The sequence below is a fragment of the Apium graveolens genome, chromosome 4, assembly GCF_009905375.1.
Source record: "Apium graveolens cultivar Ventura chromosome 4, ASM990537v1, whole genome shotgun sequence".
NCBI classification, from domain to species: Eukaryota; Viridiplantae; Streptophyta; class Magnoliopsida; order Apiales; family Apiaceae; genus Apium; species Apium graveolens.
The window spans coordinates 276364157-276377584 of NC_133650.1; the positions used below are offsets into that span (position 1 = coordinate 276364157).

The 13428-nt window shown below is 34.2% G+C and overlaps 1 protein-coding gene across 3 annotated transcripts; it reads right to left on the reverse strand.

Annotated features, from left to right (window-relative positions):
• Positions 1-3164: 3164 nt before the first annotated feature.
• LOC141717161 (uncharacterized) lies at positions 3165-7016 on the reverse strand. 3 transcript variants are annotated; one of them, XM_074519270.1, is made up of 4 exons: positions 6552-7016; positions 6323-6448; positions 5928-6222; positions 3165-4158 (listed from the first exon to the last, which is right to left on the reverse strand). In XM_074519270.1, the coding sequence occupies exons 1-2, from the start codon at positions 6869-6871 to the stop codon at positions 6379-6381; spliced, it is 390 nt and encodes a 129-aa protein (XP_074375371.1). In that variant the 5' UTR covers positions 6872-7016; the 3' UTR covers positions 3165-4158; positions 5928-6222; positions 6323-6378. The 3 variants fall into 3 exon arrangements, with proteins under 3 accessions (XP_074375371.1, XP_074375372.1, XP_074375370.1); XM_074519271.1 differs by having other exon boundaries at positions 3165-3961; positions 4068-4158; positions 5928-6448; XM_074519269.1 differs by having other exon boundaries at positions 5928-6448.
• Positions 7017-13428: the final 6412 nt, after the last annotated feature.

Genomic DNA, 13428 nt, shown 5'->3' on the forward strand with positions numbered 1-13428 from the left:
TTATCATGTCTACCTTATAGCCAATATATGAAAAAAAATTAAGGATGTCAAATTAACCTGACCAAAGTAATAACCAATCCTAAATCTTAAAATTTCAAATTACCGAATTTCAAATTTTTTAATTGAATTTGAATTTCAATTATACCAATTCGATAACCGGTCCGAAATCTGAAATAAGATCCAACACTGAAATTCGATAAAAATTTGAAACATATATAATATATAATGTTTAAAATATTTTAATACACACACAACACACATATATATAATATTTCATATGTAAGACATATAATTTATATTTATATTTATTATTTTATTAGTAATTTGATTAATAGCTATTCCATTTTTCTAGTGAATCTCTGTCTCCTTCTCAAATTTAAGTAATACATTTTGGGATGTATTTTTAATACTTTACAGAAAAAATTACATTCGTGTTGAAATATTAACTATATTTTTTATCAGTAGTATATTAGATTATAACCACCATATCTGATATATTAATATACTAGTATATAACTCGTGCGATGCACAATTGTTTTTATCATTATATATTTTAAATTCTAATTTTAATGTGTTATTGGCAAGATTGGAACCTTATACCTCTTAAATAATACTAATTTTTTTTATAATTTTAATATGTTACTGTCAGAATTCGAACTTTATACCTCTTAAATAATACTATTTTTTAAGAATAAATCTAACGGTTCTTATCGATTTGATCTGACGATTCTGAATTGAGTGATCAATGACCAACAACCACCAACAACCAAACTTTTAATGTTTCGTCTTTAATATAATAGTACTAGTATATAACCCGTGTAATGCACGGTTGTTTTTATCATTATATATTGTAAATTCTAATTTTAATATATTGCTGGCAGGATTCGAACCCTGTACCTCTTAAAGAATACTAATTTTTTTTATAATTTTAATATATTGCTAGCATGATTCGAACCTTATACCTCTTAAATAATACTAATTTTTAAGAATAAATCTAACGGTTCTTATCGATTTGATCTGACGACTCTGAATTGAGCAATCAGTGACCAACAATGCCCAACAACCAAATTTTTAATGTTTCGTCTTTAATATAATAGTATCGATACACTACAAGAAAAAGGGCTAAAAGCCACCGGTTTAAAATCGGTTGCTTTTACCTATAAATGACTGAAATCGGTGGAATTTAGTACAAAATTGACCGCCTTCTATCGGTGGCTTTTAACCTTGTCGAAATTGTTTTTTCGCGGTGGAATTTATATAAAAGCGACCGCTTTGACGGTTGCTTTTAATTCAAGTCAAAGTTTCACATAGCCCCTTTAACATTTTGGTGAAAATTTGAACTTCCCGCTTCTTGATTTTCACTGACCCGCTTACTTATTAAAGTCACTGAAGACGGTGGCTTTTATATGTTTAATTTCAAACACAAAAATGGCCTGGAGCCATATATTCTTAATTCTTTAGAATTGAAACCTGTCTCATTCATTTATCAATTTAACTAACCATTCACATTTAATAACTTACATCAAAACAGAAAAAATGAACAACCAAAAATGACAAAACATAATTACATTCCCCACACATCCATTAAAAACTATCAAATAAGTACCAAACAGCAGCTGCTACACCAAACAGCAGCTGCTACATCAAGTTTAAGTTAACCGCTACATAGTTTGCTTAAAAGTACCAGCTAGCAAAAATAATTAAACTTATAAAAACTACTCATAAAGAGGATAGTAGAACAAATTCAGGTCGAGGTCGTGTTCATCATCCATCTCTAGTAAAAGCCTGGTATGCTCCCCTGGAACTCTTTATGGTGTTTCATCCCACATAGACAAAGAATAACGTGCCTTTAAGTAATTATTTAAGCTGTTGAAATTCAAATTTCATGTTCCAAAATGCAGCTGCTTCTGTACAGGTAAAGTAACTGCACCATATATATATATAAGTTTATTTAATCAGAATCAAGTTAGCTAAGTTGAAGAAAAAATGTTAGCATAACTTCTTCACTTCACAACATACATCAATGTCATAGAGTAGAATAAATACACTAAGCACAAAATGAGTCTGTTAACCTCATATCTCACTTAATAAATATTTATAAACTATCTATACAAGATAAAATACCAACAAAAAGCATAATTGATGTATATAAAACCCCTCGCTTATGGGTGAAAAAGAAACATCTTCTGACAGTTTAAGCCTAAAAGCCTTGGGCAGGTCAGTAACACAGAACTTGGAAGATCAATATGGAAGAAAACAGACCCTTATCTAAATCAAGATTGTGACACCAAAAACAACAAATACAGCTTCCAATATGGCTCTACTTATTCCCGTGAATAGAAATATGAAGTTAACAACACTTATCAAATCTACAATCCACAATTAACACTACCATTATCTCAAACAAGTAAATATCACTAGATTCATCATTGTAAATGTTCCTTAACATTCCATGTACATAAAAAATATAATCCATACAAAAAAGCAGAGAATTCTCTCTCAAATCGGATACCAAAACAACCAGAAGCAAGATCCAGCATCCAATTAACTTTATCAAGATTATATTTTTAATTACATCTAAAAAACCTTAATACAATTGAAACAAAATTATCGAGAAATGAGAATATAGAGCTTCAAATTAAATAGGAGTTAAATTTATAAAACATTTCAAACATATGTGAAAACAATTGATTCACTAATTACACAAACCCTAATTTTGATTTAGCTGAAATTAATCTAATGACAACCACACAGAGCAAGAAATAAAGATTTAGATGTGTAATACTAACAAATAAAGATTCAGATGTGTAATACTATAAACCATAAATCTGCTAATATGATACATCAATTGCTTAAATTAAACTTCACAATTAAAGTTAAAGTGTTACCTCCACAATAACTTTCTCAAAATTCTGCATCACTTAATCAATGATCTCATTTGCAATCCGCATATATTGGTCCCATGATGATTGTTGCACCGGATTGGTATTTTCTGGAAAAGCTGTAGTGGCTGATTTTTCAATCAATTCATTAAGTTTTACACGAGGACTCGATTCATGCCGTCCAAAGACTTCACCATATTGGTCACTTGTTAGGTCACACACACTGTAGAAGGGGGTTGAATACAGTATTTATCACAATCAAATCGAATATAAGAACACAAGTAACAGAAAACAGATTTTATTCAACACAATAAACTCTGTTACAATATGGAACTGTCCTCTCTCAGTGATGAACAACTTATCACGAGAGTTGCTAGGATTACAATAAATAATAACTTCGATTATGATAACACATATAGTGTGAACCCTATGTCTGTGTTTATATACTACACAGTTACAAGATAAATTCTAATTGATATGGAATGTAATTCTGCTTCCTAAAATATATCAACTAGTTATCTTTTCTTCCAAGTATTCTATTCTTCATAGAATTCCTTCTTCATGTATATCTCTTCTTGCGTTTGTCTTGATCTTCTTTCCTTTTAATCAGCCGCCTTCCTTATCTGAAAGTCTCCTTAAGTCCTGATTATCTCCTGATAAATATCTCCTGATAACTTAAGTTCTGACAACTTAAGTTCTGACTTCAGTATAAGTGCTGATTTCTAGTTAAGTACTGATTTGTCCTGTTAAGTAAGATCTGAAAACTAAATACAAATCATATTAGTCATGACATTATCAAATATATCTAACATCACTTCGGATAGAACCCTTCGGATAAGTGAGTATGCATTATCCGGAATGCTTATTTGAGAGGCCTGAGCGGACTGAGATGTCTTTAATCTAGCTGCCTCATCAGCTCCAAATAACTCCGATAAAGAACTTCGAGGATACAATACGACTTTGTTTTTCTTTGGCATTCTTGCCTTTATAAGTAGTTCCAATTCTCGCTTCCTTTGGCTAGCCGGTGAGAGAGGTTCCTCGAGGGTTGATTGAGTGCTGACCATGGCCTCTAAAGATTCCTACAAAATACAATTTATAACAAATAGTCCAAACAAAAAGAAAAGAAACCATAATAAAATATATTAGTACAAAAATTCAATTGACTGGATAAAGTTTGCAAGAAACCATTATTTTTTTTATTGTTAGCTCGTCGATGTTGTAGACATTCAAAAAATTCCAGATAAGTCATAGGTGTCTCCAAATTAGCATCCAATTCCTACAATAAATAGAAAATAAGTGGAAATTATAAAAGGTGTAATAAAAAGCAAGGTTGAAAATTTAATCTCAAACTAAAATCACTTGTTTAGTTCAATGTTTTAGACCCTTTCAGATGTTCGTGCAAACTGTAGGTGCTCAAGCAAGCAGAAGACGTATGCTACATACTTCAAGTACTCAGAAATTATGGTCGAGGACTGGTTATATATGAACTGCTTCTGTACAGGTAAAAATAAAGATGGTGCCTAATTTAATTAGGAGGATAAAAAGAAATTATTCATGTATTATTTGTATAAATGGAAAAACACCCCCCTGACATTCCACAAGTATGACCTAAAATGTTAATTTACTAGTTAATCTTAAGGATGACTTATTAGTTGGTCTTAAGGCTGACTTATTAGTTGGCCTTCTTAGTTAATTTTATTATTTACTTAGGGACATTAGGTTTTTTACAATAATTTTAATTTTTAAGAATCCAACAGCATAAAGGTTCAGTTAGGTATTCAAATTTATATAATTGACAAAATATAATATTGGTGTAATTTGTGATGCTAAGAAGTTTCTCAAAACTGAGTTTGATCAGAATTCAGACAAGGTTCATAAACATGTTTTAATGTAAACATAAGAAAAATGGGGCATATAGTTCCAATTTCGAACTTTAGAGCGCTCAGTGAAAGAGAGGAAAAATAAAGTAGAGTTAACGGAAGTAGTAAAAACAAACAGGAGCACACATATTGCAATTACACAGTATGCCCAATTAATACTTTAGGTACAAAAAATGTATAAGATGTATAATTAAGGTACACATTTTACTTTTAACTCTAGATTTGTTGTTCTATCTACCCATCCCCCCACCCCCCACCACACCCACACAATCCAAGTCACACGTCAAAAAAATAAAATTAAAGTCAAATTAAATTAAATTCATTATAATCAAACAATAGATCAAGAAGACGTAGTTAATAATACAAAATGTAGGTGGGCAACAAATTCATATTATTTATTGGATTTAAAACCAACAATTTGAGTATAGAACAAATTTAAGTAATTTGAGACTCATGCATGCCTAATTTATGTGAATTGAGTTTTTACCGTCTTAACAAAGACTAAGCCCAGGTACAAAACATTCACCTAAGTTGACAAGGGCATTTGATGCAACTAAGCTATTTCAATTAGAAAATACAACTGAACATTTAACAAACTGTTACTTTTTAATCTGTAATCACCTAAGGTTTGAGTTATTTCTCTACGTGAGTTCTTAATACAAATTTAATGTATTTTTATAAATGCAGAGTTTAATTTTATTATTACAAATATATATTCAAACTTTTATATGAAAAATGTTAATAATTTTATATAATTTCCCCAAGTTAACTTTGGCTAATACATTTTAATAATGGTAAATTCACCCTGATAAGTTCAAATAATTTGTTTTAATAATGGCTAATACATTATTATCATAATTTGTTGCTCTCCCTATTACATTAAAATAGTTGATTTTACCTTAAAATAAATTAAGACTGTAATTTTATATGATGTCCTTCCTGTGTGAATACTCCCCAAGAACAATCTCTTTGTAGATGAACTTGCAGAAAGGAAGCTTAACAAGTAACAACAACATATCAGGGAGACACGGACTAGAATATAAGTATTAATAAAGGTTGACATAATAATAATGTATTTTGCTCTAAGATTTCAGAAACAGACAAAAAGAATAGCCTGTAAAAAAATGCACATGTATAAATGCATAAAAAAGGGATCAGAATGTACCCATCTTCTCACACAGAAGGGAACAGCCCCACTTTTGTGATTGAAGTCCAACTTAGCACGATATTTCTCCCTATCTCTGAAGCCTTCTAAAATTTTTCGGTCTCTCAATGCTTAGTGATGCTTTCCCAAGCACCCTCGTTAAAATAATGTGGCTTCACCATAAGTCTGGTTGCATGAGTGTAGCCTAGACTTATGGCTAGTTTCACTCTCTCATTCGCGCGACTCTTCTCCTTGCTAAGAAGCTGCTTCCAGTTATTTTGAATATGAGCTTTAACATATCTATCTCCTTCTTCATCTGTACACTCATAGTTGTAATAAACTTGCCAAACAAAATATACACAATTCTTAGCCTAAATTCAAACTAATAATTTACCAACTCGTAAGTACTTAAATACCCTGTAATCAATTGCACAGCTATCCAGAAAAGCTTCTCTTGTTTTTCCACTTATATTTATGGTATCTTTGTCCCAAAGAGATCAAACAATGGCCAGTGGAGTCTTTTTATATGAGCCTCTTTGATACTGTAATAGTTAAAATAACACAAACATTCAAGTTCCGACCCAAAAAAAAGACAAGTAATAAGACTATAAAAATTTTAATAAAATAAATATTAAGTTACATTACCATCCATCAATAAAGTGAACAGTCCCAAGTTTAACCCCATTTATCGGTCTTTTATGGAAATCGCCCTGTGAAGCTTTTCGCTGAAGACTTTCAACAATAACTGCTATATCATCCTCCTCATCAACTCTGCCACCATTTTCAATATGCATGATATCACCCCCATCACCCCTTCCCATGGCTTCTCCCCTTTCCCTGTCCCCTACATCACTTCTTCCCCTGGCCCCTCCCCTTCCTCTTCCCCTTCCCCTTCCCCTTCCGCCAGTACTAGTACCCGTACCCCCACTACTAGTACTTGCACCACCCAATGCCATGAGAACCATAAAAACAATCAACAACCATATTTGACTCCCGATCTATTACAACAATAAGAATTAAACATGTATCTGTAAGAACATTGGGAATATATATGATGATTGCAGATAGAGGCATTTCAGGTGCATCAAATGAAGTGATTGAAGATAGAGACCTTTCAGGTGCATCAAATGTATAACAGAGAGACAGAGGTGCATGATATATATATATATAAATTCAGAAATATGGGTACGTAGTAATTTACTCAGAATAGCAACATATTGATTCGTTCCCTCAATTATATATCCGTCGGTCATCCTCATCCTTAATTTCAGTTACCTTATTTTTACTGGTAACATTATATATTTAGAAAATTGTTATATCTTTCATCGTACAATGGTAAGTCTAACACTTTTCGATGATGTAATTTTTATGCAGAGCGAGCAAAGGTAAAAATAAATTAAATTACAACAAAAATATCTTCAGATAATTCTTAAGCAATATAGTTTTCAAATAAGTGTACTTGCGCTAAAATTTTAGATCTAGTAGACAACTACCACACAATCGATAGAAAATATTGTTTAAAAAGTCAGATTTTTGTAGTTTTTTTAGCAGAGAACAAACTGTAACAGGATCAACACTTATGTGCCAATTATAAACATAACTGAAAGGCCTCTATCTGCAAGCCACTGAAGTCTATCTACAAGTTTTATCCAAATAAAATATGTCAATATATCTCACAATACTTACTTTTGTTTCAGTATTTTCTCGCGCTTGAGCGTGGTTGAGCAAGCAACAGAAAGAAAGTGCACGGACCACAAACTGAATCTTGTAGATAAACTGGAATATTAATATAAAAAATTAGAATTAGTTAAACCAAAACAAATGAATATAATGTCAAGATCTAAAACAACACAGAGGTCGACAAAGTTAAAAAAGTGAAGTTCATACAAAGAACAGAGAAAAAACTGCAAAAAAACTTGAGGAAATATAATTTTTTGTTCAAGTTCTGCCCAAAAAAATACCTACCCAGTAACAACATATATATCTTCTCAAAGCTCTATATGAATACTCGATTTATAATACTAGTTAAAGTTTTTTATTTAGATTCAAATGCAACTATACCAGAGTACCAGAGTGTATGCAGAAAGCATACACTCTTTTATTCAATTGACACTCTGAAGGGTTTTTAGAACATAAACGCAACGAAAATGTAAATTTAAATCTTAAAAAAATCGAAACCCTCCGCAGGATCCATACGAAAAATAATATTTAATCCGTAGTTCAGTATGTTTACCTTAAGAAGCTTTACGTTAATGGAAAGATATAGGTCTTTAATAGCGATCCAAGAACGATGAACGGAAATCCCTAGCAGTTGCTCCTCAAGTGTGAAGCACTCCACAGGTATCCACCAAGAGTACAATATGATGGAGGAGGAAGAGGTTGAGAGAATTAGTTGCCTCCCTCTTGTTCTACTTTAGAATTAGGGTTAATTATTTGGGTTGAGGCAAATAGGGTTTATAATAGTATATTTATAGGCAAAATTTTCAGCTGAAAATTTTCCATAAAATATTATTATTATTAACCCTTTAATTGATTATTCTTATTAACCAATTAACTAATAATTAAAACACATTTTAATCATTAATCCCTTTTCTAAACACTTTAGAAAAATAATTCTCTCATTTGATTTAATTTCCAAAATTAAATTCTTAATTAATAATATTAAGAATTAATTAAATCTCATTTAATCAATTATTAAATCTGCTAATTAATTATTTATTTCACAAATAAATAATTACCAACCATTATTAATTAATTCCTCCACCATTAAATCCTTCTCTTTTATGGTGTGACCTTGTAGGTTCAATATTAAACCGGTAGTAGAAATAAATAATAATAAAACTATTTTATCATTATTTATATAAATTCTCTAATTCATTAAATATGATTAATTAATAAATTAATCATATTTATTCTACATAGTGAGGGATACTTCTCAGCATATCGCGACTATCCGGATAATACGAATTCACTGCTTAGAATACCAAGAACCTATTCAGTGAGTAGTTACCGTACAATTAATTCCTTCTACCATGCAATGTCATGATTAAATACAAGGCATAGAACTTGTGTCAAGCCTATCTTATTTAATCACTTGCTTTCCCATTCACTATACTTAGTTCTATTTAATGTAAATTAGAAACTCCTTTCTAATTTCAATCACTCTGGCCAGAGATTCCTGAACTAACATAAGTGGATCAACATTGAACATTCTCTTCCTACACTGGAAGGGGTAGATCCTTTATTGATCATACACTATCTTCGTGTACAAATTCCTACCCAGTAGAGCCCTTATAATTGTCCCTTGAGACTAAGAACTAAACCAAAGCATAGTTCAGTGTACACAAGATGACTATGATGACCTCAAGTCTAAGGATACTTGTACAACTATCACTATGTGAACAACTGCTAACACGTGAGTGAACTCCATCAGTTGTTCCGCTGTGTGAGTCATGTTCAGTGAACTTATTCTATAATAAGCACCTACATACTAGCTATAGTGTCACCACATAAATATCTATGAGAACAGACATTCTTCATAATGAAGCAGGCATAGTATGTACCGATCTTTGCGAATTATTTATTACCAGTTAGTAATCCTACGACCAGAAACTATTTAAGTTTAGAGTTATCATCTTTTAGGTCTCATTATTATGATCTCATCACAATCCATAAAAAGCTTTACTCTAAACTGTGGTATATCTTATTTAAACATTTAAATAGATAGAGCCATCAATAAAAACAAAACAAGCCTTTTATTAATATCAATAAAATCAAAACGGATTACATAAAATTTATTCCTAAATCCTCATACATGATTGGACTTAGGACATATCTTTTTCACACTCACGAACAGGGGCAGGTCCAGGAATCATGTATGGTGTTATGGATAAAAAAACTAAGGTTATTATTTGCTATATTTATTACTAAGATTCGGGAGCTCAAGGCCTTTAATGGCTGCTCTCGTGTTTCGTAGCTTAATTCTGCCTTTACGAGATGCCTACGTATCTCTGTGAATTAGAGAATCAAGCCAAAAAACATAGTTCTGATCTGTGGGGTGAGGCCCCTTATATAGATGTTGGGAGTCCTTGAATTGGACTTGGTATAGGAGACTTGGTGGGCAAGTCTCATAATTAGAATGGACTTTGGAGTCCTAGATAGTAGGAAACTGATTCCTTATCTTTTTAGGTCCCCTTGAGGCCAATCTACAAGGACTTGTATCCCCACTAGGACTTATCTTAATAGCTGTTTTCCTCCTTTATTTATTAATTATGAAATTAATAAATAATCAGGGCTTTTGGCCTTCTTTGTTCCATCAGGCCTGATCTGGTCCATCAGGCCTGATCAATGTGTTGACCTTCTTGGTCTGAATGTCATACATCTTCTTATTGGGCCTAGCAGCCCACACCTTGCAATATTTAATTATATAATCAGGATTTATTTATCCCTATCATTTGCCCCCCAACTTTTGGGAAACACTGATCAGGTTTCGCAGATGTTAAGTCTATTTATTCCCTTACAGGGTTTCGTTTTTTGCGTAAAGTGTGGAGTGACCTACACATTTACAACGATTTTTCAGGAATTATCTTAATTTCCAGGAATTTTTCCCTTAATTTCTGGGTTTTTCCCTAATTTTCTGGGATTTATCCTTAATTTCTGGATTTTTCCCTAATTTCCTGGAATTTTCTGGGATTTATCCTTAATTTCTGGATTTTTCCCTAATTTTTTGGAATTTTCTGGGATTTATCCTTAATTTCTGGATTTTTCCCTAATTTTCTGGAATTTTCTGGGATTTATCCTTAATTTATGGATTTTCCCTAATTTTCTGGGATTTATCCTTAATTTCTGGATTTTTCCCTAATTTTCTGGGATTTATCCTTAATTTCTGGATTTTTCCCTAATTTTCTGCCTTAAAATCGATCAGGATGTATAAAAAATCGATCAGGATGTATAAAAAATCGATCCGGATGTATAAAAAATCGATCAGGATTCCTGACCGATTTCGATCAGGATCCTGATCGAACTAACTCAGGAACTAACAGTCTGGTCGACGGGATCTTCGATCAGGATCCATGCAGAATCGATCAGGATTCCTGATTGATTTCGATCAGGACTCTGATCGAACTAGCCTTCAAAGTGACACTCTAGTCAACTGAAACATGGGCTTAATCGACCAGAATTCCTGATCGATTGTGATCAGGATTCTGATCGAACTAAGTGGCTTTCTACCGTTCTGATCGAATGAAATATCGATTTGGATTCTCTTTTGTGTCGATCAGGACTCTGATCGATCTTAGTGGTTTTCTTCCTTCTTGCTCGAATGAGATATCGATCAGGATCCTTTTTGGGGTCGATCGGGACTCTGATCGAACTTAGGGGATTTCCTTCCTTCTGTTCGAATAAAGTATCAATCAGGATCCTGTTTGGCGTCGATCAGGACTCTGATCGAACTTAATAGGTTTCTTCCCTCTTGATCGATTGAAGTATCGATCAGGATTTTCTTCTTTGTCGATTAGAACTCTGATCGAACCATTTTAAAATTCTGGTCGATTTTCAACCCTTCATTTTCCACAGGAGCTTCTAGATTTTTCCTGATATTTCTGGTAGATGGGCTTTTAGGTTGGGCCTGGCTAAATGGGCCTAGAAACGCCTCGTATTCCGAGCTTTTCGCCTATATAAATGCAGTGTGAGTGAGAATCCTCACTTCACTTCTCATTTCTCATTTTCTCTCATAAATCTCTCTAGAGTTCTCCCTTTGAGAAGGCGATTTCCGGCGACCTCAGCCACCGCAGCTCCACTTTTCTCAGGTTTTTTCTGGGTTTCAAGCCTTCAATCGAAGCATATCAATGGCGGATCGTGACTTGGCTCGTTTGCAGAAGATGAATGTCTCTAAGAGAGGTACAAACATTCAAATTCAATCTCCATATACTTCCCTGCTTGATATGATTAACTCGAGAGGTGATGAATATCCCTCTCTATCTGAGTTAGATTCGTATAACCATGGTAACACCTTTCATGAGTTAGATGGTAGGATAGAGTCCATGAACACTCTGTACAGACTTCCACCCCACCTTAGGATCACTCCAGCCGCCCCTGGGGATAGGACTTGTAATTGGGAGGGGGATACTTTGTTTATCTATCGAGGAGCCCTGACCGCGGGTCTTAGGTTCCCATTCCATGAATTTATTCCTCGTTTACTTGCCGATGTACAAATCAACCCTTGTCAACTCCCACCTAACGCTTGAAGGAACATTATCTGTTTTATGGTCCTTTGTCTTAGAAACAATTTTCCTCTTTCAGTAGCTGTCTTTAGGAAAGTTTTCCAATTCTATAATAGCTCCATGAGTCAACCAGGTTGGGTTTTAATTCGTCAACGGCCCAAAATCCCTCATATCTTTGATAGTAATTCCATAGTTGAGAACAACCCCAAATGGAGGGACGAGTTTGTGAGGCTGACCTGGGCTGGGGGTGATTGGGCCACACTCTTCCGTAGGCCCTTTTGCAAAGTGTCAGATGGGAGTCCAGGTAGTATCAGATTATCTGATGAGGAGGAGGTGGCCTACCAAGCCTTAATTTCAGATGATGGGAAAATAGACACCTGGACCCTCTTAGAAGATTTTTCCTTGAAGAAAGTCGGTCTCTCTCAGGCCAGTGATAAGGGTAAATTTATAACTGGATAACCATTTTTCCTTCCCTTTAATTATAACGTTTTATCTCTCCTGTAATTTAATATTCTTTCTATCTTTCCTTTTCAGCTTGTGAGGCCATCAATAATGTCAACAGGCCCAAGGAAGGGGAGTCAGGCCGCCAGAAGAGGGCCAAGCTAAACAGGGACCCCAGGAGCAAACCTGACGGTCCTTCTTTTCTTAAGCCCCACGTCCCGGTGGTTGAGCTGGGGGACGATGTGGATCCTCCACTTAAGGCACATTCCTTCAGGCCTAACTGGGACTTCAGGAGGAGCGATACGGTGGTTGGATCCACCAAACACGCTAAGGATTGGTCGTACCATTCCATCACTCCCCACGACTTCACTGACATTGTTACGGGGAGTGATATTGAGACTATTGAGCTTCTGGGTTCTCAAGCCCAAGTTGCGGTAACTTTCTTTTTTCTTTGAATCCCAACTTTCTTGTATTCCAACGAACTTGTGCTAACTCATACATATTCCTTTGCGGAGTAATACCTACTTCCAGGCGGCCCTCCATCAGGCTAGGTCCTGGAAGGGTAACTCAGATGGGTTTGAGAAGGAGATGAAGAAATGGGAGGAGAGACCCAAGGTCCTGGAAAAGAAGCTGGACACGAAGAAAGAGGAGTTGGCTAAGCCTCATTCCGAGCTAGTGAAACTTAGGAGCGATAAGGATAAGCTCATTGATGACTATATGGATTCTGACAAGTTTAAGAATCTCATGGAGATTCATGATGAGGGTCTTTATTCCCTACAGTTTACTCAGGGATGGGACGCGGCCGTGAAGGCGGTTTCTGAGAAGCACCCGGGCTTAGTCGACCCTAAGGACTTTATAAG

Coding starts and splice junctions, on each gene's coding strand:
- LOC141717161 (XM_074519270.1), bottom strand. CDS start 6,871: ATGGTTCTCATGGCATTGGGTGGTGCAAGTACTAGTAGTGGGGGTACG. Junction 6,449..6,551: donor GTTCACTTTATTGATGGATG/GTAATGTAACTT, acceptor TAACTATTACAG/TATCAAAGAGGCTCATATAA.